This window comes from Dendrobates tinctorius, unplaced genomic scaffold (assembly GCF_039654945.1).
Source record: "Dendrobates tinctorius isolate UK_male_01 unplaced genomic scaffold, ASM3965494v1 ptg000152l, whole genome shotgun sequence".
NCBI classification, from domain to species: Eukaryota; Metazoa; Chordata; class Amphibia; order Anura; family Dendrobatidae; genus Dendrobates; species Dendrobates tinctorius.
The window spans coordinates 2,245,907-2,271,999 of record NW_027361819.1 but is presented as its reverse complement, the minus strand read 5'-3'; the positions used below and the strand labels follow the sequence as shown (position 1 = coordinate 2,271,999).

Sequence of the window (26,093 nt, the reverse complement as noted above, 5' to 3'; positions counted from 1 at the left end):
CTGCCTCCCTTCCAGTGCCTGCTCCCTCGCTGGCTCTCCAGTCTGCATCCCTTACCTCACACTTGCTCTGTTCCTTCTGCCTCCCTTCTCACGCCCCCTCGTTCTCTCCCTTCTGCCTCCCTTCCTGCACTTGCTCGCTCTCTCCCTCCCTTCTGCCTCCCTTCCTGCGCTTGCGCTCTCTCTCTCCTCTCTGCCTCCCTTCCTGCGCTTGCTCTCTCTCTCCTCTCTGCCTCCCTTCCTGCGCTTGCTCGCTTTCTCCCTCCCTTCCTGCGCTTGCTCGCTCTCTCCCTCACCTCTGCCTCCCTTCCTGTGCTTTCTCGCTTTCTACCCTCTGCCTCCATTCCCGTGTTTGCTTTTTCTCCCCTCTGCCTCCTTTTACTCTCACTCAAGCTTTCCCCTCTACCTCCCTTCCCTCGCGATCGCTCTCTCTCCACTCTGCTTCCCTTCCCGCGCACGCGCTCCCTCTCCCTCTCCCTTTTGCCTCCCTTCCCGCACACTAGCTCTTTCTCTCCCTTCTGCCTCCCTTCACTCGTGCTCACTCTCTCTCCCCTCTGCCTCTCTTCCCTCGCTTGCTTTCTCCCCTCTGCCTCTCTTCCCTCGCTTGCTTTCTCCCCTCTGCCTCTCTTCCCTTGCTTGCTTTCTCCCCTCTGCCTCTCTTCCCTCGCTTGCTTTCTCCCCTCTGCCTCTCTTCCCTCGCTTGCTTTCTCCCCTCTGCCTCCTTTCCCTCACCCTTGCTTGCTGTCTCCCCTCTGCCTCCCTTCCCTTGTGCTCGCTTACTCTCTCCCCTCTGCCTCTCTTCCCTCACTTGCTTTCTCCCCTCTGCCTCCCTTCCCTCGCGCTTGCTTGCTCTCTCCCCTCTGCCTCCCTTCCCTCGCGCTTGCTCTCTCCCCTCTGCCTCCCTTCCCTCGCGTTCGCTCTCTCTCCCCTCTGCCTCTTCCCTCGCTTGCTCTCTCCCCTCTGCCTCCCTTCGCTCGCGCTTGCTTGCTCTCTCCCCTCTGCCTCCCTTCGCTCGCGCTTGCTTGCTCTCTCCCCTCTGCCTCCCTTCGCTCGCGCTTGCTTGCTCTCTCCCCTCTGTCTCCCTTCCCTCGTGCTCGCTTACTCTCTCCCCTCTGCCTCTCTTCCCTCGCTTGCTCTCTCCCCTCTGCCTCCCTTCCCTCGCTTGCTCTCTCCCCTCTGCCTCCCTTCGCTCGCGCTTGCTCTCTCCCCTCTGCCTCCCTTCGCTCGCGCTTGCTTGCTCTCTCCCCTCTGCCTCCCTTCGCTCGCGCTTGCTTGCTCTCTCCCCTCTGCCTCCCTTCCCTCGTGCTCGCTTACTCTCTCCCCTCTGCCTCTCTTCCCTCGCTTGCTCTCTCCCCTCTGCCTCCCTTCGCTCGCGCATGCTTGCTCTCTCCCCTCTGTCTCCCTTCCCTCGTGCTCGCTTACTCTCTCCCCTCTGCCTCTCTTCCCTCGCTTACTCTCTCCCCTCTGCCTCTCTTCCCTCGCTTGCTCTCTCCCCTCTGCCTCCCTTCGCTCGCGCTTGCTTGCTCTCTCCCCTCTGCCTCCCTTCGCTCGCGCTTGCTTGCTCTCTCCCCTCTGCCTCCCTTCGCTCGCGCTTGCTTGCTCTCTCCCCTCTGCCTCCCTTCGCTCGTGCATGCTTGCTCTCTTCCCTCTGTCTCCCTTCACTCGTGCTCGCTTACTCTCTCCCCTCTGCCTCTCTTCCCTCGCTTGCTTTCTCCCTCCCTTCCTGCGCTTGCTCGCTCTCTCCCTCCCCTCTGCCTCCCTTCCTGTGCTTTCTCGCTTTCTACCCTCTGCCTCCATTCCCGTGTTTGCTTTTTCTCCCCTCTGCCTCCTTTTACTCACTCAAGCTTTCCCCTCTACCTCCCTTCCCTAGTGATCGCTCTCTCTCCCCTCTGCTTCCCTCGCATGCACTCCCTCTCCCCTTTGCCTCCCTTCCCGCACACTAGCTTTCTCTCCCTTCTGCCTCCCTTCACTCGTGCTCGCTCTCTCTCCCCTCTGCCTCTCTTCCCTCGCTTGCTCTCTCCCCTCTGCCTCCCTTCGCTCGCGCTTGCTTGCTCTCTCCCCTCTGCCTCCCTTCGCTCGCGCTTGCTTGCTCTCTCCCCTCTGCCTCCCTTCGCTCGCGCTTGCTTGCTCTCTCCCCTCTGCCTCCCTTCGCTCGCGCTTGCTTGCTCTCTCCCCTCTGCCTCCCTTCGCTCGCGCTTGCTTGCTCTCTCCCCTCTGCCTCCCTTCGCTCGTGCATGCTTGCTCTCTTCCCTCTGTCTCCCTTCACTCGTGCTCGCTTACTCTCTCCCCTCTGCCTCTCTTCCCTCGCTTGCTTTCTCCCTCCCTTCCTGCGCTTGCTCGCTCTCTCCCTCCCCTCTGCCTCCCTTCCTGTGCTTTCTCGCTTTCTACCCTCTGCCTCCATTCCCGTGTTTGCTTTTTCTCCCCTCTGCCTCCTTTTACTCACTCAAGCTTTCCCCTCTACCTCCCTTCCCTAGTGATCGCTCTCTCTCCCCTCTGCTTCCCTCGCATGCACTCCCTCTCCCCTTTGCCTCCCTTCCCGCACACTAGCTTTCTCTCCCTTCTGCCTCCCTTCACTCGTGCTCGCTCTCTCTCCCCTCTGCCTCTCTTCCCTCGCTTGCTTTCTCCCCTCTGCCTCCCTTCCCTCACCCTTGCTTGCTGTCTCCCCTCTTCCTCCCTTCCCTTGTGCTCGCTTACTCTCTCCCCTCTGCCTCTCTTCCTTCGCTTGCTTTCTCCCCTCTGCCTCCCTTCTCTCGCGCTTGCTTGCTCTCTCCCCTCTGCCTCCCTTCTCTCGCGCTTGCTTGCTCTCTCCCCTCTGCCTCCCTTCGCTCGCGCTTGCTTGCTCTCTCCCCTCTGCCTCCCTTCGCTCGCGCTTGCTTGCTCTCTCCCCTCTGCCTCCCTTCGCTCGCGCTTGCTTGCTTTCTCCCCTCTGCCTCCCTTCGCTCGCGCTTGCTTGCTTTCTCCCCTCTGCCTCCCTTCGCTCGCGCTTGCTTGCTTTCTCCCCTCTGCCTCCCTTCGCTCGCGCTTGCTTGCTTTCTCCCCTCTGCCTCCCTTCGCTCGCGCTTGCTTGCTCTTTCCCCTCTGCCTCCCTTCGCTCGCGCTTGCTTGCTCTTTCCCCTCTGCCTCCCTTCGCTCGCGCTTGCTTGCTCTTTCCCCTCTGCCTCCCTTCGCTCGCGCTTGCTTGCTCTTTCCCCTCTGCCTCCCTTCGCTCGCGCTTGCTTGCTCTTTCCCCTCTGCCTCCCTTCTCTTGCGCTTGCTTGCTCTCTCCCCTCTGCCTCCCTTCCCTCGTGCTCGCTTGCTCTCTCCCCTCTGCCTCCCTTCCCTCGCCTGCTCTCTCGTCTTCAGTTTCTTACTGAAACTGAGATGTTGTGATAGCGATGATCATTGTACATCAGGCGGCCTCAGACAGCAGAGCTCCCCACCTGTACAGGATCGGGGTTATTTTGCCATGGTGGGGATTGTAGTACACTGGTGATGTCTGTGACCTGAGTAGATGGGATGATTTCACTCGCAGGATGGTGAAGTCGTCCTCCAGTTATTTTTGTGGCAGTGCTGGACGTTTCCTGGGCCGGTCCCATCACTTCCCCTCTAGCAGCAGCGCTTCCCTCTCGTCCGGTGTGCTATGTTGTTGTGTCAGCAGGTGGCGCTGTTCCATAGAGGTCTATGGAGAGTCCCGGCTACTTTATGTATATTTTAATCCTGACTTTTCTCCCAGAACGAATACATGAAAGACGACTTCTTCATCAAAATCGAGACTTGGCATAAACCCGATTTTGGAAGCCTGGAAAATGTGAGTTAACCCTCCCCCCATCCCCCGTATGCAGACTTGTGCCCCCTCAACCCCTGACCCCGTCCTTCAGCCCCTAATTCCCTGCCCTTCCCATCCCCTGCAGGTCCATGGACTGGATGCCGAGACCTGGAAGGAGGTGGAGGTCGTACCTATCGACATAGCAGACCGCTCCGAGATCTCCGAAGACGTGAGTGTGGGGACGGCGGCTGTGTGTCCTCTTGTCATGGGACTGCATATTTACCTAGGTCTGATTTGTGTCTCAACAGGACTATAAGCCAGAAGAGGATCCTGCCACCTACAGGTCGGAGAAGACGGGGAGAGGTCCGCTAAATAAGGACTGGATGGTACGACCCTTTCACTTTCTTAAAAGGACAGTACAGTTCCCCCATGTAGCAGTGCTCATCCTGAGCCTCCTGGTTCACGAATGCAGTGAGCTAATCCTCTTTTTGTTTCATGGCTGTAGAAAGAAGTGTTGAACAACCCCTCGTGCCCTCACATGTGTGCCTACAAGCTGGTCACCGTCAAGTTCCGGTGGTGGGGTCTTCAGGGTAGAATGGAGAAATTTATCCACAAGGTGAAAAGTTAGGGATTTCTGGCCTGAGAGCTAACAGTAAGTGAGCAGAAGCTTGAATGCAGCTCTGGATATTGGGGGAGTGAAAGCTGTATACACTTATGTTCTAGACAGGTGGCGCCCTGCACCTCCCCCACCAGTTATTATACACGGAGTTGCTATGTGCAGTTTTGAGCCTGAGAGCTGACAGGAAAGCGGCTGAACCTTGAATTCAGCTCTGGATGTAATGCAGTCAACCAGTTGCAATGTGATTTTTCTTTTTTATTTGTGCCTTAGAGCTAACGGGAAGGAGCAGAAGTTCAGCAGCAGCTATGGTTGTGACTGGAGTGTGAAGTATATTACCACATCCAGAGCTGCGCTCAAGCTTCTGCTGCCTTCCTGTTAGCTCTCAGGCTCAACAAAAAGGTCTTTTTTTTTTTTTTAACTATTATTATAGCAAGAGAAGCGGCTGTTCACAAATTTCCACCGCCAGCTCTTCTGCTCGTTGGACAGGTGGGTGCACCTGAACATGGACGACATCCGTCGGATGGAAGACGAGACACAGCGAGAACTCGATGAGGTGAGAGAGGCGCCAGGGCGTTTTTTTGGGATCGGTCTTTTATTTCTTGGACTGACATATTTTATTATCTCCGCCCAGATGAGGCAAAAAGGACAAGTCAGAGGAATGTCTGCCAAAGATGAATAAAGCCCCTGGGGTCCTCGGAAGGAACAAGTAAGAAAAGGGTTAAATCAGCCGAGCAGTGCAATACCAGCAGTGACCACTGGGGGTGCTTTGTAATGCCGCCATCTACAGGCAGAACAGGTAATTACATCTGTTTTTTTTCCCCTCAGATCCCTCTGGGGTGGAGTCTGGACCACCTTCCTCTCATTGGCTGATCTGTGCAGGGGGGCGTGTCTGAACAGTGCAATGACTGGAGAGGAAGATCTGCTGAGCCCTCCCCTGCGGACTCCTCCCAGCCCCATCCCTTCATGTTTTGACTTTTTTTGGCCTCTTATCAATTGTTTTTGGGTTTTTTTTTTCCTACCTACCCTCATCATTGCCAGACTCTGTTAACCTCTTCACTGCCCCAGGACTCCACTGCCTTCTATGTAACCCTTTTTTTTGCTGGACACTGAGAGGTAGAGCAAACCCCGCTGCCGTGGTAACGGTTCTTAGAATCTTCAGCCAGACCGAAAAAAGAGATTTATTATGAGACTATCGATGCATCTGCCGTGACTGATGTCCAGCAGTGGAGCGGTTAATGCTGCCACAGTCCAGCGGCACACGGGTTAATGCCTTTCCTTCTCGTGGATTGTTCCATTTCTGGGATGGCGGGGGTGTTGCTTGGTGCAGTCCGGTAGGCGGAGGCTGGGGGGCAGCACTTCAGGCGCCACTTCTCAAGTTCTGTAGGGTCCAGAGACGCAGTTTATAGAGGAGGGACCATGAGGGGCGGTCACTGGGGCTGTGATCATGCCGATCGCGGGGCGGGAGGAGGGACGGGCTTTAGTATTTTTTTTTTTTATTTTTTTTTTAAACTTAACATGTGACCGCATTTATGAAATTAAAATTAAAAAAAAAATCCTGTATTTCGGCCTCGATCATCTGTGATTTACCGGATCTGCCTCAGGCCTTGGAGCAAGTGGACGGTGGCAGCTGGCGGAGGTGTATGGGGCGCGAGTGGGGGTCACGGTGCCGGCGGTGATTCTGCACGATGAGGTGGAGCGGAAGAGCAACTGCGACCAGAGACAAAGCCAGGAAGGCAGCGTGGACCTAGAACAACGGGAGCAGAGGTTATGGGCAGAAGTGATCTCCTCCAGAGCTGAACTCTCCCAGCAATCCCTGCTCTGGGGAATAATACAGGATGTAACTCAGGATCAGTAATGTAATGTATGTACACAGTGACTACACCAGCAGAATAGTGAGTGCAGCTCTGGGGTATAATACAGGATGTAACTCAGGATCAATAATGTAATGTATGTACACAGTGACTGCACCAGCAGAATAGTGAGTGCAGCTCTGGAGTATAATACAGGATGTAACTCAGGATCAGTAATGTAATGTATGTACACAGTGACTGCACCAGCAGAATAGTGAGTGCAGCTCTGGGGTATAATACAGGAGGTAACTCAGGATCAGTAATGTATGAACACAGTGACTGCACCAGCAGAATAGTGAGTGCAGCTCTGGAGTATAATACAGGATGTAACTCAGGATCAGTAATGTAATGTATGTACACAGTGACTGCACCAGCAGAATAGTGAGTGCAGCTCTGGGGTATAATACAGGATGTAACTCAGGATCAGTAATGTAATGTATGTACACAGTGACTGCACCAGCAGAATAGTGAGTGCAGCTCTGGAGTATAATACAGGATGTAACTCAGGATCAGTAATGTAATGTATGTACACAGTGACTGCACCAGCAGAATAGTGTGTGCAGCTCCGGAGTATAATACAGGATGTAACTCAGGATCAGTAATGTAATGTATGTACACAGTGACTGCACCAGCAGAATAGTGAGTGCAGCTCTGGGGTATAATACAGGAGCTAACTCAGGATCAGTAATGTAATGTATGTACACAGTGACTGCACCAGCAGAATAGTGAGTGCAGCTCTGCGGTATAATACAGGATGTAACTCAGGATCAGTAATGTAATGTATGTACACAGTGACTGCACCAGCAGAATAGTGAGTGCAGCTCTGGGGTATAATACAGGATGTAACTCAGGATCTGTAATGTAATGTATGTACACAGTGACTGGACCAGCAGAATAGTGAGTGCAGCTCTGGAGTATAATACAGGATGTAACTCAGGATCTGTAATGTAATGTATGTACACAGTGACTGGACCAGCAGAATAGTGAGTGCAGCTCTGGAGTATAATACAGGATGTAACTCAGGATCAGTAATGTAATGTATGTACACAGTGACTGCACCAGCAGAATAGTGAGTGCAGCTCTGGAGTATAATACAGGATGTAACTCAGGATCAGTAATGTATGTACACAGTGACTGCACCAGCAGAATAGTGAGTGCAGCTCTGGGGTATAATACAGGAGCTAACTCAGGATCAGTAATGTAATGTATGTACACAGTGACTGCACCAGCAGAATAGTGAGTGCAGCTCTGGGGTGTAATACAGGATGTAACTCAGTATCAGTAATGTAATGTATGTACACAGTGACTGCACCAGCAGAATAGTGAGTGCAGCTCTGGGGTATAATACAGGATGTAACTCAGGATCAGTAATGTAATGTATGTACACAGTGACTGGACCAGCAGAATAGTGAGTGCAGCTCTGGAGTATAATACAGGATGTAACTCAGGAGCAGTAATGTATGTACACAGTGACTGCACCAGCAGAATAGTGAGTGCAGCTCTGGAGTATAATACAGGATGTAACTCAGGATCAGTAATGTAATGTATATACACAGTGACTGGACCAGCAGAATAGTGAGTGCAGCTCTGGAGTATAATACAGGATGTAACTCAGGAGCAGTAATGTATGTACACAGTGACTGCACCAGCAGAATAGTGAGTACAGCTCTGGAGTATAATACAGGATGTAACGCAGGATCAGTAATGTATGTACACAGTGACTGCACCAGCAGAATAGTGAGTACAGCTCTGGAGTATAATACAGGATGTAACTCAGGATCAGTAATGTATGTACACAGTGACTGCACCAGCAGGATAGTGAGTGCAGCTCTGGGGTATAATACAGGATGTAACTCAGGATCAGTAATGTATGTACACAGTGACTGCACCAGCAGGATAGTGAGTGCAGCTCTGGAGTATAATACAGGATGTAACTCAGGATCAGTAATGTAATGTATATACACAGTGACTGGACCAGCAGAATAGTGAGTGCAGCTCTGGAGTATAATACAGGATGTAACTCAGGATCAGTAATGTATGTACACAGTGACTGCACCAGCAGGATAGTGAGTGCAGCTCTGGGGTATAATGCAGGATGTAACTCAGGATCAGTAATGTATGTACAAAGTGACTGCACCAGCAGAATAGTGAGTGCAGCTCTGGGGTATAATACAGGATGTAACTCAGGATCAGTAATGTATGTACACAGTGACTGCACCAGCAGAATAGTGAGTGCAGCTCTGGGGTATAATACAGGATGTAACTCAGGATCAGTAATGTAATGTATGTACACAGTGACTGCACCAGCAGAATAGTGAGTGCAGCTCTGGAGTATAATACAGGATGTAACTCAGGATCAGTGATGTAATGTATGTACACAGTGACTGCACCAGCAGAATAGTGAGTGCAGCTCTGGGGTATAATACAGGATGTAACTCAGGATCCGTAATGTAATGTACACAGTGACTGCACCAGCAGAATAGTGAGTGCAGCTCTGGGGTATAATACAGGATGTAACTCAGGATAAGTAATGCAATGTATGTACACAGTGACTGCACCAGCAGAATAGTGAGTGCAGCTCTGGAGTATAATACAGGATGTAACTCAGGATCAGTAATGTACACAGTGACTGCACCAGCAGAATAGTGAGTGCAGCTCTGGAGTATAATACAGGAGGTAACTCAGGATCAGTAATGTAATGTATGTACACAGTGACTACACCAGCAGAATAGTGAGTGCAGCTCTGGGGTATAATACAAGATGTAACTCAGGATCAGTAATGTAATGTATGTACACAGTGACTGCACCAGCAGAATAGTGAGTGCAGCTCTGAAGTATAATACAGGATGTAACTCAGGATCAGTAATGTAATGTACACAGTGACTGCACCGGCAGAATAGTGAGTGCAGCTCTGGAGTATAATACAGGAGGTAACTCAGGATCAGAAATGTAATGTATGTACACAGTGACTGCACCAGCAGAATAGTGAGTGTAGCTCTGGAGTATAATACAGGAGGTAACTCAGGATCAGTAATGTAATGTATGTACACAGTGACTACACCAGCAGAATAGTGAGTGCAGCTCTGGGGTATAATACAAGATGTAACTCAGGATCAGTAATGTAATGTACACAGTGACTGCACCAGCAGAATAGTGAGTGCAGCTCTGGGGTATAATACAGGAGGTAACTCAGGATCAGTAATGTAATTTATGTACACAGTGACTGCACCAGCAGAATAGTGAGTGCAGCTCTGGAGTATAATACAGGATGTAACTCAGGATCAGTAATGTATGTACACAGTGACTGCACCAGCAGAATAGTGAGTGCAGCTCTAGGGTATAATACAGGATGTAACTCAGGATCAGTAATGTATGTACACAGTGACTGCACCAGCAGAATAGTGAGTGCAGCTCTGGGGTATAATACAGAATGTAACTCAGGATCAGTAATGTAATGTATGTACACAGTGACTGCACCAGCAGAATAGTGAGTGCAGCTCTGGAGTATAATACAGGATGTAACTCAGGATCAGTAATGTAATGTATGTACACAGTGACTGCACCAGCAGAATAGTGAGTGCAGCTCTGGGGTATAATACAGGATGTAACTCAGGATCAGTAATGTATGTACACAGTGCGTGCACCAGCAGAATAGTGAGTGCAGCTCTGGGGTATAATACAGAATGTAACTCAGGATCAGTAATGTAGTGTATGTCCACGGTGATTGCACCAGCAGAATAGTGAGTGCAGCTCTGGGGTATGACACAGAAACCTTACTGTTTTCTTACCCAGAATGTGTCCTTCTTCAGGGTTCCTGTGACCAGTAGGAAGATCGGATGCTGGATGAGGGACACGATTGATGAGATGAGCATGTTGATTCCCAGCAAAGCACCGAAATGTTGGCAAGGAAATCTGAGGGACATATCGGACATTGTTACACCTGTGTATTGGGACAGTGCGGTGGGGTCAGGTCACCAGTGCATTATACTCACACACACAGATAAAGAGTGGTGCCAACTAAAAACATGGACGTTCTTATCGCCACGTGGAGGATGAAGCCGATAACCTCGGGGCCAAAGAGAAAAGTAAAAAGTCAAAATGAGAAAAGCACAAAATATCCCCACTGCTGCTGTAGTGAGTGTAGTATCGGTCACAGCCTACAGGTGGAGAAGCGAGAAATGTTTATGGAGGTGACGCAGCGCCATCTGCTGGCTGTGAGGTGGTACTACATGCAGTTTAGATCGTGGCTGAGCCCGGTGTGATCGTTTCTTTCCTTCGTTTACCTGGATGTGCAGAGACGGAACGAGACAAATGATCCCAAAGCAAATGACGAGAAGAGTCCGGAGTGCGTAGACGGTAGCCAGCCTCCTCACGCTGCATGCGCTCCGGGGAGGATTCCTACGAGACATCACATCGTGAGGATTACAGCAATCTAGTCCGAAGAGGATGGCGCACAGTATACAACATGGCAGGACCTGGCCGCGCTCTGGTCTCGCGCTTTTCCCATTTTTCGGATGCGTTGGTTATGGAGTAAAATAGAGATGAGCGGAGCGGCGAACAGTCCGAGCATCTGCAGCGCCCCGAAGACGGAGGAGTAAAGATCTGCGAAGGCGAGACACCGTTATAAGGACGTATGAGGGCTACGATAGATCTGCCTGGCAGGGGCGGTCGGGAGCGCTCTCACCTGGCAGGGGCAGTCCAGGGTCTCTCTCTCCTGGCAGGGGCGGTCGGGAGCGCTCTCACCTGGCAGGGGCAGTCGGGGACTCTCTCTCCTGGCAGGGGCAGTCGGGGGTTCTCTCTCCTGGCAGGGGCAGTCGGGGGCTCTCTCCTGGCAGGGGCAGTCAGGGGCTCTTGCCCGGCAGTGGCAGTCGGGAAGCTCTCTCTCCTGGCAGGGGCAGTCGGGGGCTCTTTCCTGGCAGGGGCAGTCGGGGGCTCTCTCCTGGCAGGGGCAGTCAGGGGCTCTCTCCTGGCAGGGGCAGTCGGGGGCTCTCTCCTGGCAGGGGCAGTCGGGGGCTCTCTCCTGGCAGGGGCAGTCGGGGGCTCTCTCCTGGCAGGGGCAGTCGGGGGCTCTCGCCTGGCAGTGGCAGTCAGGGGCTCTTGCCCGGCAGTTACAATCGGGGGCTTTCTCTCCTGGCAGGGGCAGTGGGGGGCTCTCTCTCCAGGCAGGGGCAGTCGGGGGCTCTCTCTCCAGGCAAGGGCAGTCGGGGGCTCTCTCTCCTGGCAGGGGCAGTCGGGGGCTCTTTCCTGGCAGGGGCAGTCGGGGGCTCTCTCCTGGCAGGGGCAGTCGGGGGCTCTCTCCTGGCAGGGGCAGTCGGGGGCTCTCTCCTGGCAGGGGCAGTCGGGGGCTCTCTCCTGGCAGGGGCAGTCGGGGGCTCTCTCCTGGCAGGGGCAGTCGGGGGCTCTTGCCCGGCAGTGGCAGTCGGGAAGCTCTCTCTCCTGGCAGGGGCAGTCGGGGGCTCTCGCCTGGCAGTGGCAGTCAGGGGCTCTTGCCCGGCAGTTACAATCGGGGGCTTTCTCTCCTGGCAGGGGCAGTGGGGGGCTCTCTCTCCAGGCAGGGGCAGTCGGGGGCTCTCTCTCCAGGCAAGGGCAGTCGGGGGCTCTCTCTCCTGGCAGGGGCAGTCGGGGGCTCTCTCCTGGCAGGGGCAGTCGGGGGCTCTCTCCTGGCAGGGGCAGTCGGGGGCTCTCTCCTGGCAGGGGCAGTCGGAGGCTCTCTCTCCTCGCAGGGGCAGTCGGGGGCTCTCTCTCCTCGCAGGGGCAGTCGGGGGCTCTCTCTCCTGGCAGTGGCAGTCGGGGGCTCTCGCCTGGCAGTGGCAGTCGGGGGGCTCTCTCTCCTGGCAGGGGCAGTCGGGGGCTCTCTCTCCTGGCAGGGGCAGTCGGGGGCTCTCTCTCCTGGCAGGGGCAGTCGGGGGCTCTCTCTCCTGGCAGGGGCAGTCGGGGGCTCTCACCTCCCTGGCGTCCATGATCCTCTGCCTTACTCTGAAGATGTGAGTTCACCGAGGAGACGTAGCAGTAGATCCAGGTGAGCAGCGCGCTGTCAGACAGCAGGTGGAGAAGGAACGTGGGACAGGTGAGACTTTCCAGGAGCGGCGTCGGGGCAGTAACTAGAAGAGAGGCGCCATGATCAGCGGGCCATTGTGAGATGACAAGGTCAATGGTAGCCTTGGTCCTCGGGGAATGTCCTGGATCTCATGGGCTACTTGGGGCAGAACATGGTGATCACTGAGCTATACCTGGCGACATGGTGAAGAGACCTGACATTGGTCCTGGCCTGACAGTGGTTAGTAGACGCCGCTTACCGTTTGGCCTCCGGAAGCTGAGTGTCCTCCTCTGACTCAGGATTCTTTCTCTGTCCCTCAGAGATTCCTGGAACTTGAGTTTCAGAGACTTCTGGCACCAGTTGTCCTCCTGCGGCTTCTTCTTCTTCATGGCCTCGTAGCAGTTCAGCTGCAGCCTGACACTGAGGAGACACCGCATGGTGGTAGTGACCTGTGCCCTCCGCACTCGCCCACCGGCAGCGTCTGCCTCACTCACCTGTAGACGGTGTCCGCTTCCTTCTCGGGGGGCTGCAGGTTCCAGCAGAGGGTGCTGTTCAGGAACATAGCACAGGACAGGGCCCCATAAAATAAAAGGATGGGGACAATCGGGACCCCCAAGTAATACAGGACCTGAACGGAGAAAGGAAGGAAGCAAAACTGTAATGTTACATCCCCAGAGTGAGGTAACGGGACAACCAGGGGCAGAGCAATGTATACACCACTAGGCCACCAGGGATGGAGAGCTATATACACCACTAGGCCACCAGGGATGGAGAGCTATATACACCACTGGGCCACCAGGGATGGAGAGCTATATACACCACTGGGCCACCAGGGATGGAGAGCTATATACACCACTGGGCCACCAGGGATGGAGAGCTATATACACCGCTAGGCCACCAGGGATGGAGAGCTATATACACCACTGGGCCACCAGGGATGGAGAGCTATATACACCACTGGGCCACCAGGGATGGAGAGCTATATACACCACTGGGCCACCAGGGATGGAGAGCTATATACACCACTGGGCCACCAGGGATGGAGAGCTATATACACCACTGGGCCACCAGGGATGGAGAGCTATATACACCGCTAGGCCACCAGGGATGGAGAGCTATATACACCGCTAGGCCACCAGGGATGGAGAGCTATATACACCGCTAGGCCACCAGGGATGGAGAGCTATATACACCACTAGGCCACCAGGGATGGAGAGCTATATACACCACTAGGCCACCAGGGATGGAGAGCTATATACACCACTAGGCCACCAGGGGCAGAGCGCTCTATACACCACTAGGTCACCAGGGGCAGAGCGCTATATACACCACTAGGCCACCAGGGGCAGAGCGCTATATACACCACTAGGCTACCAGGGGCAGAGCGCTATATACACCACTAGGCCACCAGGGGCAGAGCGCTATATACACCTCTAGGCCACCAGGGGCAGAGCGCTATAGACACCACTAGGCCACCAGGGGCAGAGCGCAATAGACAACCACTAGGCCACCAGGGGCAGAGTGCTATAGACACCACTAGGCCACCAGGGATGGAGTGCTATAGACACCACTAGGCCACCAGGGATGGAGTGCTATAGACACCACTAGGCCATCAGGGATGGAGTGCTATAGACACCACTAGGCCACCAGGGATGGAGTGCTATAGACACCACTAGGCCACCAGGGATGGAGTGCTATAGACACCACTAGGCCACCAGGGATGGAGTGCTATAGACACCACTAGGCCACCAGGGATGGAGAGCTATATACACCACTAGGTCACCAGGGGCAGAGCGCTATATACACCACTAGGCCACCAGGGGCAGAGCGCTATATACACCACTAGGCTACCAGGGGCAGAGCGCTATATACACCACTAGGCCACCAGGGGCAGAGCGCTATATACACCTCTAGGCCACCAGGGGCAGAGCGCAATAGACAACCACTAGGCCACCAGGGGCAGAGCGCAATAGACACCACTAGGCCACCAGGGGCAGAGTGCTATAGACACCACTAGGCCACCAGGGATGGAGTGCTATAGACACCACTAGGCCACCAGGGATGGAGTGCTATAGACACCACTAGGCCACCAGGGATGGAGTGCTATAGACACCACTAGGCCACCAGGGATGGAGTGCTATAGACACCACTAGGCCACCAGGGATGGAGCGCTATAGACACCACTAGGCCACCAGGGATGGAGCGCTATAGACACCACTAGGCCACCAGGGATGGAGCGCTATAGACACCACTAGGCCACCAGGGATGGAGCGCTATAGACACCACTAGGCCACCAGGGATGGAGCGCTATAGACACCACTAGGCCACCAGGGATGGAGCGCTATAGACACCACTAGGCCACCAGGGATGGAGCGCTATAGACACCACTAGGCCACCAGGGATGGAGCGCTATAGACACCACTAGGCCACCAGGGATGGAGCGCTATAGACACCACTAGGCCACCAGGGATGGAGCGCTATAGACACCACTAGGCCACCAGGGAAGGAGCGCTATAGACACCACTAGGCCACCAGGGATGGAGCGCTATAGACACCACTAGGCCACCAGGGGCAGAGCGCTCTATACACCACTAGGCCACCAGGGGCAGAGCGCTATATACACCACTGGGCCAGCAGGGGCAGAGAGCTATATGCACCGCTAGGCCACCGGGGGCTAAATGAATGAAAATATATATATATATATATATATATATATATATATATGTATAAACCTCTGTGCCGCGGTGTGAGGACTGACGTCATGTTATGTTTTACCTTAATAAGGGTGAAGATTGTCGCTGAGGAAGAGAAACAAGCGATGACCAGAGCGGAGAAGAGCGACCCGACATCATCCAGGAGGTGAGAGAGCTGAGAGCAGACACAGAGGAAATATCAGAGGGTCTGCTACAGTGTATCACACAGCATAGGATTAGATACACGGCTCAGCAGTCAGTATCACACAGCATAGGATTAGATACACGGCTCAGCAGTCAGTATGACACAGCATAGGATTAGATACACAGCTCAGCAGACAGTATCACACAGGAGAGGATTAGATACACGGCTCAGCAGTCAGTATCACACAGGAGAGGATTAGATACACGGCTCAGCAGTCAGTATCACACAGCATAGGATTAGATACACAGCTCAGCAGTCAGTATGACACAGCATAGGATTAGATACACGGCTCAGCAGTCAGTATCACACAGGAGAGGATTAGATACACGGCTCCGCAGTCAGTATCACACAGGAGAGGATTAGATACATGGCTCAGCAGTCAGTATCACACGGGAGAGGATTAGATACACGGCTCAGCAGTCAGCATCACACAGGATAGGATTAGATACACAGCTCAGCAGTCAGTATCACACGGGATAGGATTAGATACACGGCTCAGCAGTCAGTATCACACGGGATATTATTAGATACACGGCTCAGCAGTCAGTATCACACAGGAGAGGATTAGATACACGGCTCAGCAGTCAGTATCACACAGGAGAGGATTAGATACATGGCTCAGCAGTCAGTATCACACGGGAGAGGATTAGATACACTGCTCAGCAGTCAGCATCACACAGGATAGGATTAGATACACAGCTCAGCAGTCAGTATCACACGGGATAGGATTAGATACACGGCTCAGCAGTCAGTATCACACAGGATAGGATTAGATACACAGCTCAGCAGTCAGTATCACACGGGAGAGGATTAGATACACGGCTCAGCAGACAGTATCACACGGGAGAGGATTAGATACACGGCTCAGCAGTCAGTATCACACAGGATAGGATTAGATACACGGCTCAGCAGTCAGCATCACACAGGATAGGATTAGATACACGGCTCAGCAGTCAGTATCACACGGGATAGGATTAGATACACGGCTCAGCAGTCAGTATCACACGGGATAGGATTAGATACACGGCTCAGCAGTCAGTATCACACGGGATAGGATTAGATACACGGCTCAGCAGTCAGTATCACACGGGATAGGATTAGATACACGGCTCAGCAGTCAGTATCACACAGGAGAGGATTAGATACACGGCTCAGCAGTCAGTATCACACAGGATAGGATTAGATACACAGCTCAGCAGTCAGTATCAAACGGGAGAGGATTAGATACACGGCTCAGCAGTCAGCATCACACAGGATAGGATTAGATACACAGCTCAGCAGGTCACTGATTGATATATTTTGCTATAAAATCCTGCTCTTGGGTGCCATCAGGGATATGTTGTGTAAACGCTTTGGATGTTATTAGGTGACACATTAGACGTCACAAACAGTTCACAAAAAAAACACAATAAAATGGTCATTATAATAACATAATTTGTGTCACTAAAGGCTAAATACCCTAACAATATCACATTACCATGAGGGAGGAAAAGAGAATGCAGCTTCCCCCGAGACCCTGGGAAATCAACGCAAACGGCAAAAAGAGAGAAAGGTCTGAAAAAAAAAATGAATGTACAAGAATATAACTACTATAATACTGCCCCTATGTACAAGAATATAACTACTATAATACTGCTCCTATATACAAGAATATAACTACTATAATACTGCCCCCTATGTACAAGAATATAACTACTATAATACTGCCCCTATGTACAAGAATATAACTACTATAATACTGCTCCTATGTACAAGAATATAACTACTATAATACTGCTCCCTATGTACAAGAATATAACTACTATAATACTGCCCCTTATGTACAAGAATATAACTACTATAATTCTGCTCCTATATACAAGAATATAACTACTATAATACTGCTCCTATGTACAAGAATATAACTACTATAATACTGCTCCTATATACAAGAATATAACTACTATAATACTGCTCCTATGTACAAGAATATAACTACTATAATACTGCTCCTATATACAAGAATATAACTACTATAATACTGCTCCTATGTACAAGAATATAACTGCTACAATACTGCCCCCTATGTACAAGAATATAACTACTATAATACTGCCCCCTATGTACAAGAATATAACTACTATAATACTGCTCCTATGTACAAGAATATACTATAATACTGCCCTCTATGTACAAGAATATAACTACTATAATACTGCCCCCTATGTACAAGAATATAACTACTATAATACTGCCCCCTATGTACAAGAATATAACTACTATAATACTGCTCCTATGTACAAGAATATACTATAATACTGCCCCTATGTACAAGAATATATCTACTATAATAGTGCCCCTATATACAAGAATATAACTACTATAATACTGCCCCCTATGAACAAGAATATAACTACTATAATACTGCTCCTATGTACAATAATATACTATAATACTGCCCCTATGTACAAGAATATATCTACTATAATACTGCCCCCTATGTACAAGAATATAACTACTATAATACTGCCCCCTATGTACAAGAATATAACTACTATAATACTGCCCCTATATACAAGAATATAACTACTATAATACTGCCCCTATATACAAGAATATAACTACTATAATACTGCCCCCTATGTACAAGAATATAACTACTATAATACTTCCCCCTATGTACAAGAATATAACTACTATAATACTGCCCCTATATACAAGAATATAACTACTATAATACTGCCCCCTATGTACAAGAATAGAACTACTATAATACTGCCCCCTATGTACAAGAATATAACTACTATAATACTGCCCCCTATGTACAAGAATAGAACTACTATAATACTGCCCCTATGTACAAGAATAGAACTACTATAATACTGCTCCTATGTACAAGAATATAACTACTATAATACTGCCCCCTATGTACAAAAATATAACTACTATAATACTGCCCCCTATGTACAAGAATATAACTACTATAATACTGCTCCTATGTACAAGAATATAACTACTATAATACTGCTCCTATGTACAAGAATATAACTACTATAATACTGCCCCCTATGTACAAGAATATAACTACTATAATACTGCCCCCTATGTACAAGAATATAACTACTATAATACTGCTATGTACAAGAATATAACTACTATAATACTGCCCCTATATACAAGAATATAACTACTATAATACTGATCCTATGTACAAGAATATAACTACTATAATACTGCCCCTATGTACAATAATATAACTACTATAATACTGCCCCCTATGTACAAGAATATAAATAATATAATACTGCACCTATGTACAAGAATATAACTACTATAATACTGCCCCCTATGTACAAGAATATAACTACTATAATACTGCTCCCTATGTACAAGAATATAACTACTACTATAATACTGCCCCCTATGTACAAGAATATAACTACTTCTATAATACTGCCCCCTATGTACAAGAATATAACTACTATAATACTGCCCCTATGTACTAGAATATAACTACTATAATACTGCTCCTATGTATAAGAATATATCTACTATAATACTGCTCCTATGTACAAGAACTACTATAATACTGCTCCTATGTACAAGAATATAACTACTATAGTACTGCCCCTATGTACAAGAATATAACTACTATAATACTGCCCCCTATGTACAAGAATATAACTACTATAATACTGCTCCTATGTACAAGAATATAACTACTATAATACTGCCTCCTATGTACAAGAATATACCTACTATAATACTGCTCCCTATGTGCAAGAATTTAACTACTATAATACTGCCCCTATGTGCAAGAATATAACTACTATAATACTGACCCCTATGTACAAGAATATAACTACTATAATACTGCCCCTATATACAAGAATATAACTAATTTATTACTGCCCCCTATGTACAAGAATATAACTACTATAATACTGCCCCCTATGTACAAGAATATAACTACTATAATACTGCCCCCTATGTACAAGAATATAACTACTATAATACTGCTCCTATGTACAAGAATATAACTACTATAATACTGCCCCCTATGTACAAGAATATAACTACTATAATACTGCCCCCTATGTACAAGAATATAACTACTATAATACTGCTCCTATGTACAAGAATATAACTACTATAATACTGCCCCTATATACAAGAATATAACTACTATAATACTGATCCTATGTACAAGAATATAACTACTATAATACTGCCCCCTATGTACAAGAATATAACTACTATAATACTGCCCCCTATATACAGGAATATAAATAATATAATACTGCACCTATATACAAGAATATAAATACTATAATACTGCCCCCTATGTACAAGAATATAACTACTATAATACTGCTCCCTATGTACAAGAATATAACTACTACTATAATACTGCCCCCTATGTACAAGAATATAACTACTTCTATAATACTGCCCCCTATGTACAAGAATATAACTACTATAATACTGCCCCTATGTACTAGAATATAACTACTATAATACTGATCCTATGTACAATAATATAACTACTATAATACTGCCCCCTATGTACAAGAATATAACTACTATAATACTGCCCCCTATATACAGGAATATAAATAATATAATACTGCACCTATATACAAGAATATAAATACTATAATACTGCCCCCTATGTACAAGAATATAACTACTATAATACTGCTCCCTATGTACAAGAATATAACTACTACTATAATACTGCCCCCTATGTACAAGAATATAACTACTTCTATAATACTGCCCCCTATGTACAAGAATATAACTACTATAATACTGCCCCTATGTACTAGAATATAACTACTATAATACTGCTCCTATGTATAAGAATATATCTACTATAATACTGCTCCTATGTACAAGAACTACTATAATACTGCTCCTATGTACAAGAATATAACTACTATAATACTGCCCCCTATGTACAAGAATATACCTACTATAATACTGCCCCTATGTGCAAGAATATAGCTACTATAATACTGCCCCTATGTACAAGAATATAACTACTATAATACTGCTCCTATGTACAAGAATATAACTACTATAATACTGCCCCTATATACAAGAATATAACTACTATAATACTGCCCCTATATACAAGAATATAACTACTATAATACTGCTCCTATGTACAAGAATATAACTACTATAATACTGCTCCCTATGTGCAAGAATTTAACTACTATAATACTGCCCCTATGTGCAAGAATATAACTACTATAATACTGCCCCCTATGTACAAGAATATAACTACTATAATACTGCCCCTATATACAAGAATATAACTAATTTATTACTGCCCCCTATGTACAAGAATATAACTACTATAATACTGCCCCCTATGTACAAGAATATAACTACTATAATACTGCTCCTATGTACAAGAATATAACTAATTTATTACTGCCCCCTATGTACAAGAATATAACTACTATAATACTGCCCCTATATACAAGAATATAACCACTATAATACTGCCCCTATGTACAAGAATATAACTACTATAATACTGCCCCCTATGTACAAGAATATAACTACTATAATACTCCCCCTATGTACAAGAATATAACTACTATAATACTCCCCCTATGTACAAGAATATAACTACTATAATACTGCCCCTATGTACAAGAATATAACCACTATAATACTGCCCCCTATGTACAGGAATATAACTACTATAATACTGCTCCTATGTGCAAGAATATAACTACTATAATACAGCCCCTATGTACAAGAATATAACTACTATAACACTGCCCCCTATGTACAAGAATATAACTACTATAATACTGCTCCCTATATACAAGAATATAACTACTATAATACTGCTCCTATGTGCAAGAATATAACCACTATAATACTGCCCCCTATGTACAGGAATATAACTACTATAATACTGCTCCTATGTGCAAGAATATAACTACTATAATACAGCCCATATGTACAAGAATATAACTACTATAATACTGCTCCTATGTGCAAGAATATAACTACTATAATAGTACAGCCCCTTTGTACAAGAATATAACTACTATAATACTGCTCCTATGTGCAAGAATATAACTACTATAACACTGCCCCCATGTACAAGAATATAACTGCTATAATACTGCCCCCTATGTACAAGAATATAACTACTATAATACTGCCCCTATGTACAATAATATAACTACTATAATACTGCCCCCTATGTACAAGAATATAAATAATATAATACTGCACCTATGTACAAGAATATAACTACTATAATACTGCCCCCTATGTACAAGAATATAACTACTATAATACTGCTCCCTATGTACAAGAATATAACTACTACTATAATACTGCCCCCTATGTACAAGAATATAACTACTTCTATAATACTGCCCCCTATGTACAAGAATATAACTACTATAATACTGCCCCTATGTACTAGAATATAACTACTATAATACTGCTCCTATGTATAAGAATATATCTACTATAATACTGCTCCTATGTACAAGAACTACTATAATACTGCTCCTATGTACAAGAATATAACTACTATAGTACTGCCCCTATGTACAAGAATATAACTACTATAATACTGCCCCCTATGTACAAGAATATAACTACTATAATACTGCTCCTATGTACAAGAATATAACTACTATAATACTGCCTCCTATGTACAAGAATATACCTACTATAATACTGCTCCCTATGTGCAAGAATTTAACTACTATAATACTGCCCCTATGTGCAAGAATATAACTACTATAATACTGACCCCTATGTACAAGAATATAACTACTATAATACTGCCCCTATATACAAGAATATAACTAATTTATTACTGCCCCCTATGTACAAGAATATAACTACTATAATACTGCCCCCTATGTACAAGAATATAACTACTATAATACTGCCCCCTATGTACAAGAATATAACTACTATAATACTGCTCCTATGTACAAGAATATAACTACTATAATACTGCCCCCTATGTACAAGAATATAACTACTATAATACTGCCCCCTATGTACAAGAATATAACTACTATAATACTGCTCCTATGTACAAGAATATAACTACTATAATACTGCCCCTATATACAAGAATATAACTACTATAATACTGATCCTATGTACAAGAATATAACTACTATAATACTGCCCCTATGTACAATAATATAACTACTATAATACTGCCCCCTATGTACAAGAATATAACTACTATAATACTGCCCCCTATATACAGGAATATAAATAATATAATACTGCACCTATATACAAGAATATAAATACTATAATACTGCCCCCTATGTACAAGAATATAACTACTATAATACTGCTCCCTATGTACAAGAATATAACTACTACTATAATACTGCCCCCTATGTACAAGAATATAACTACTTCTATAATACTGCCCCCTATGTACAAGAATATAACTACTATAATACTGCCCCTATGTACTAGAATATAACTACTATAATACTGCTCCTATGTATAAGAATATATCTACTATAATACTGCTCCTATGTACAAGAACTACTATAATACTGCTCCTATGTACAAGAATATAACTACTATAATACTGCCCCCTATGTACAAGAATATACCTACTATAATACTGCCCCTATGTGCAAGAATATAGCTACTATAATACTGCCCCTATGTACAAGAATATAACTACTATAATACTGCTCCTATGTACAAGAATATAACTACTATAATACTGCCCCTATATACAAGAATATAACTACTATAATACTGCCCCTATATACAAGAATATAACTACTATAATACTGCTCCTATGTACAAGAATATAACTACTATAATACTGCTCCCTATGTGCAAGAATTTAACTACTATAATACTGCCCCTATGTGCAAGAATATAACTACTATAATACTGCCCCCTATGTACAAGAATATAACTACTATAATACTGCCCCTATATACAAGAATATAACTAATTTATTACTGCCCCCTATGTACAAGAATATAACTACTATAATACTGCCCCCTATGTACAAGAATATAACTACTATAATACTGCTCCTATGTACAAGAATATAACTAATTTATTACTGCCCCCTATGTACAAGAATATAACTACTATAATACTGCCCCTATATACAAGAATATAACCACTATAATACTGCCCCTATGTACAAGAATATAACTACTATAATACTGCCCCCTATGTACAAGAATATAACTACTATAATACTCCCCCTATGTACAAGAATATAACTACTATAATACTCCCCCTATGTACAAGAATATAACTACTATAATACTGCCCCTATGTACAAGAATATAACCACTATAATACTGCCCCCTATGTACAGGAATATAACTACTATAATACTGCTCCTATGTGCAAGAATATAACTACTATAATACAGCCCCTATGTACAAGAATATAACTACTATAACACTGCCCCCTATGTACAAGAATATAACTACTATAATACTGCTCCCTATATACAAGAATATAACTACTATAATACTGCTCCTATGTGCAAGAATATAACCACTATAATACTGCCCCCTATGTACAGGAATATAACTACTATAATACTGCTCCTATGTGCAAGAATATAACTACTATAATACAGCCCATATGTACAAGAATATAACTACTATAATACTGCTCCTATGTGCAAGAATATAACTACTATAATAGTACAGCCCCTTTGTACAAGAATATAACTACTATAATACTGCTCCTATGTGCAAGAATATAACTACTATAACACTGCCCCCATGTACAAGAATATAACTGCTATAATACTGCCCCCTATGTACAAGAATATAACTACTATAATACTGCCCCCTATGTACAAGAATATAACTACTATAATACTGCCCCTATGTACAAGAATATAACTACTATAATACTGCCCCTATGTACAAGAATATAACTACTATAATACTGCCCCTATGTACAAGAAAATAACTACTATAATACTGCCCCTATGTATAAGAATATAACTACAATAATACTGCCCCTATGTACAAGGTTTTTACTCACTTTTAGGATTAGTAAGACAATACGCCAGCATAAGGTAGGAGACGGACATCAGGGCTCTGTTGGGAAGACATGTCGGTGATGAGTGATGGACAGGACACAATATGGCTGCTGTATGGTGTGACACTGACATTGGGGTGCCTATATACAGTATATTCCTCACCCTCCTATCTGACGCAGGGACCGGATATGAGCATATCCCAGAAGTAGCTGCAGGGGAAGGAAAGCCCCCCACACAAAGAAGGTTCCTACTGTGAAGCCTAAGTTGAGGTTTCTCTCTTGGGATGTGCAGGAATGTTGTGGATCGCGGGGTCCCGGCTCTTTCTCCATCAGGGGAGACACCAGCTCTAATTAAAAAAAAATAAGGAAGAGATGAAGAGAGAGAACAGAGGCCCAAACGTAGGCAGAGACACACAGTATATCGGGGTCTGATCTGTGTTCTGTTCTTACCCACACGAGCAGCGTGCTGACCTCCGGAGCTGTCATTACCCCCGACCTCCGACCACTCCAGCCCTGGGGGACACAGAGAGAACCATGGCGTTCTAGGTTTTGCCGTACGCAAAGAGCATAGTGACTGGAGAGTAGCTGTCTCACGTCCCATAAAATTACAAGTGTAACTGGTAGGCTGCTCTGTGCTCAATGTCAGCTCAGTTTTTGCCTATGCAGAGAGCAGCCATTGGGATTATTTTATCTGCGGCTGCTGTGCTCTGCATAGACAGTGACCAAGATGACTAAGTTAACTTCTTCATATTAACAGCTTTATGAAATCAACTGCTGTGCTCTGCATAGGCAGCAAGTGAGATAGAAAGCTAATTTCTTATTAACACCTTTAGCATCTCATCTGCCGTGCTCTGCCTAGCAACCTGCAGCATAGCAGCACCGACCCAGAAGTTGCAGCAGCCCATGGATCCCTGTTTTATCTAGGTCGATGGTTATCGAGCAAGCTCCCACCTTGCCCCTCTAAAGAATAACAGCAAGTGGGGTTTGGCAAATTTTTGTACCCCATAGAATTAAGCAGCCATGGCAAACTCCCCTGTGGCCCTGGCCTCACTCACCGCCACTGCGTTGTGGCAATTCTTACGGCATATTGGAGGTATATACTAAACGTATACATCACGCACTCACCCACGTGTCCACGACTCCGACCTCCGGAGCTTTCGTTACTCCGCGCCTCCGACTGCTCCAGCTCTGGGGGACACAGACAAAAATCTGACGTGCCGCCAAATAGTCGGAGACAATAATAGAGAGATAATGGATACCGACCTGATTGACAGTCCCCATACAGCACCCCCTCATCCATCAAGATGGGGCTCAGGGAATTCCAGCCGAGAAGACACCCCGAAAACAGCAGAGTTTCCACTAGGGCTGAGGTCAGAAGCCACAGGCGGAGCACTCGCCCCATGTCTCCGCATGGAAAGATGAGAGGAAAAGTGGCGTCTGCTGCCGAGTGGTCAGCAGTGTATCGCAGGCGGTATGGGAGCTGTATCCGATGTGCAGTAGATTGCAGGACTGCAGCTGAGGTATCGCAGGCGGTATTGGATCAGTATCTGATGTGCAGTAGGTTGCAGCTGATGTATTGCAGGCGATATTGGATCGGTATCCGATGTGCAGTAGGTTGCCGGACTGCAGCTGATGTATCGCAGGCGGTATTTTGTCAATATCCGATGTGCAGTAGATTGCAGGACTGCAGGCGGTGTATCTGCCGATATGGGATCGGTATCCGATGTGCAGTAGGTTGCAGCCGGTGTATCGCAGGCGGTATTGGATGTATCGCAGGCGGTATTGGATCAGTATCCGATGTGCAGTAGATTGCAGGACTGCAGCCGCTGTATCGCAGGCGGTATACAATAGTGTATAATTCTTGCTGGTCTCTGACCAGGAGTGTAGGTTCGGTCTGAGTGCCACTGAGGTTGTGCA

The 26,093-nt window shown here is 46.7% G+C and overlaps 2 protein-coding genes across 3 annotated transcripts in view; one reads left to right on the top strand and one right to left on the bottom strand.

The window, feature by feature from the left end:
- LOC141050764 (phosphatidylinositol transfer protein beta isoform-like) overlaps positions 1–5,921 on the top strand; it is an 8,032-nt gene extending 2,111 nt beyond the window's left edge. The window contains exons 6-12 of the mRNA XM_073547407.1: positions 3,710–3,784; positions 3,888–3,971; positions 4,051–4,128; positions 4,248–4,358; positions 4,792–4,914; positions 4,993–5,067; positions 5,187–5,921. Coding sequence (XP_073403508.1) covers positions 3,710–3,784; positions 3,888–3,971; positions 4,051–4,128; positions 4,248–4,358; positions 4,792–4,914; positions 4,993–5,040 — 519 coding nt within the window. The 3' untranslated portion in view covers positions 5,041–5,067; positions 5,187–5,921. The remainder of the gene's footprint in view (positions 1–3,709; positions 3,785–3,887; positions 3,972–4,050; positions 4,129–4,247; positions 4,359–4,791; positions 4,915–4,992; positions 5,068–5,186) is intronic.
- LOC141050733 (large neutral amino acids transporter small subunit 4-like) lies at positions 5,522–26,093 on the bottom strand. Of its 2 annotated transcripts, XM_073547348.1 has the most exons (15): positions 25,440–26,093; positions 25,302–25,364; positions 24,627–24,689; positions 24,340–24,523; positions 24,180–24,235; positions 16,624–16,700; positions 15,024–15,116; positions 12,743–12,876; positions 12,508–12,668; positions 12,157–12,312; positions 10,687–10,813; positions 10,495–10,609; positions 10,204–10,277; positions 10,000–10,123; positions 5,522–6,105 (listed from the first exon to the last, which is right to left on the bottom strand). In XM_073547348.1, exons 1-15 carry the CDS (start codon positions 25,576–25,578, stop codon positions 5,959–5,961), a joined length of 1,713 nt encoding a protein of 570 aa, XP_073403449.1. In that variant the 5' UTR covers positions 25,579–26,093; the 3' UTR covers positions 5,522–5,958. The 2 variants fall into 2 exon arrangements, with proteins under 2 accessions (XP_073403449.1, XP_073403448.1); XM_073547347.1 differs by having other exon boundaries at positions 25,302–26,093.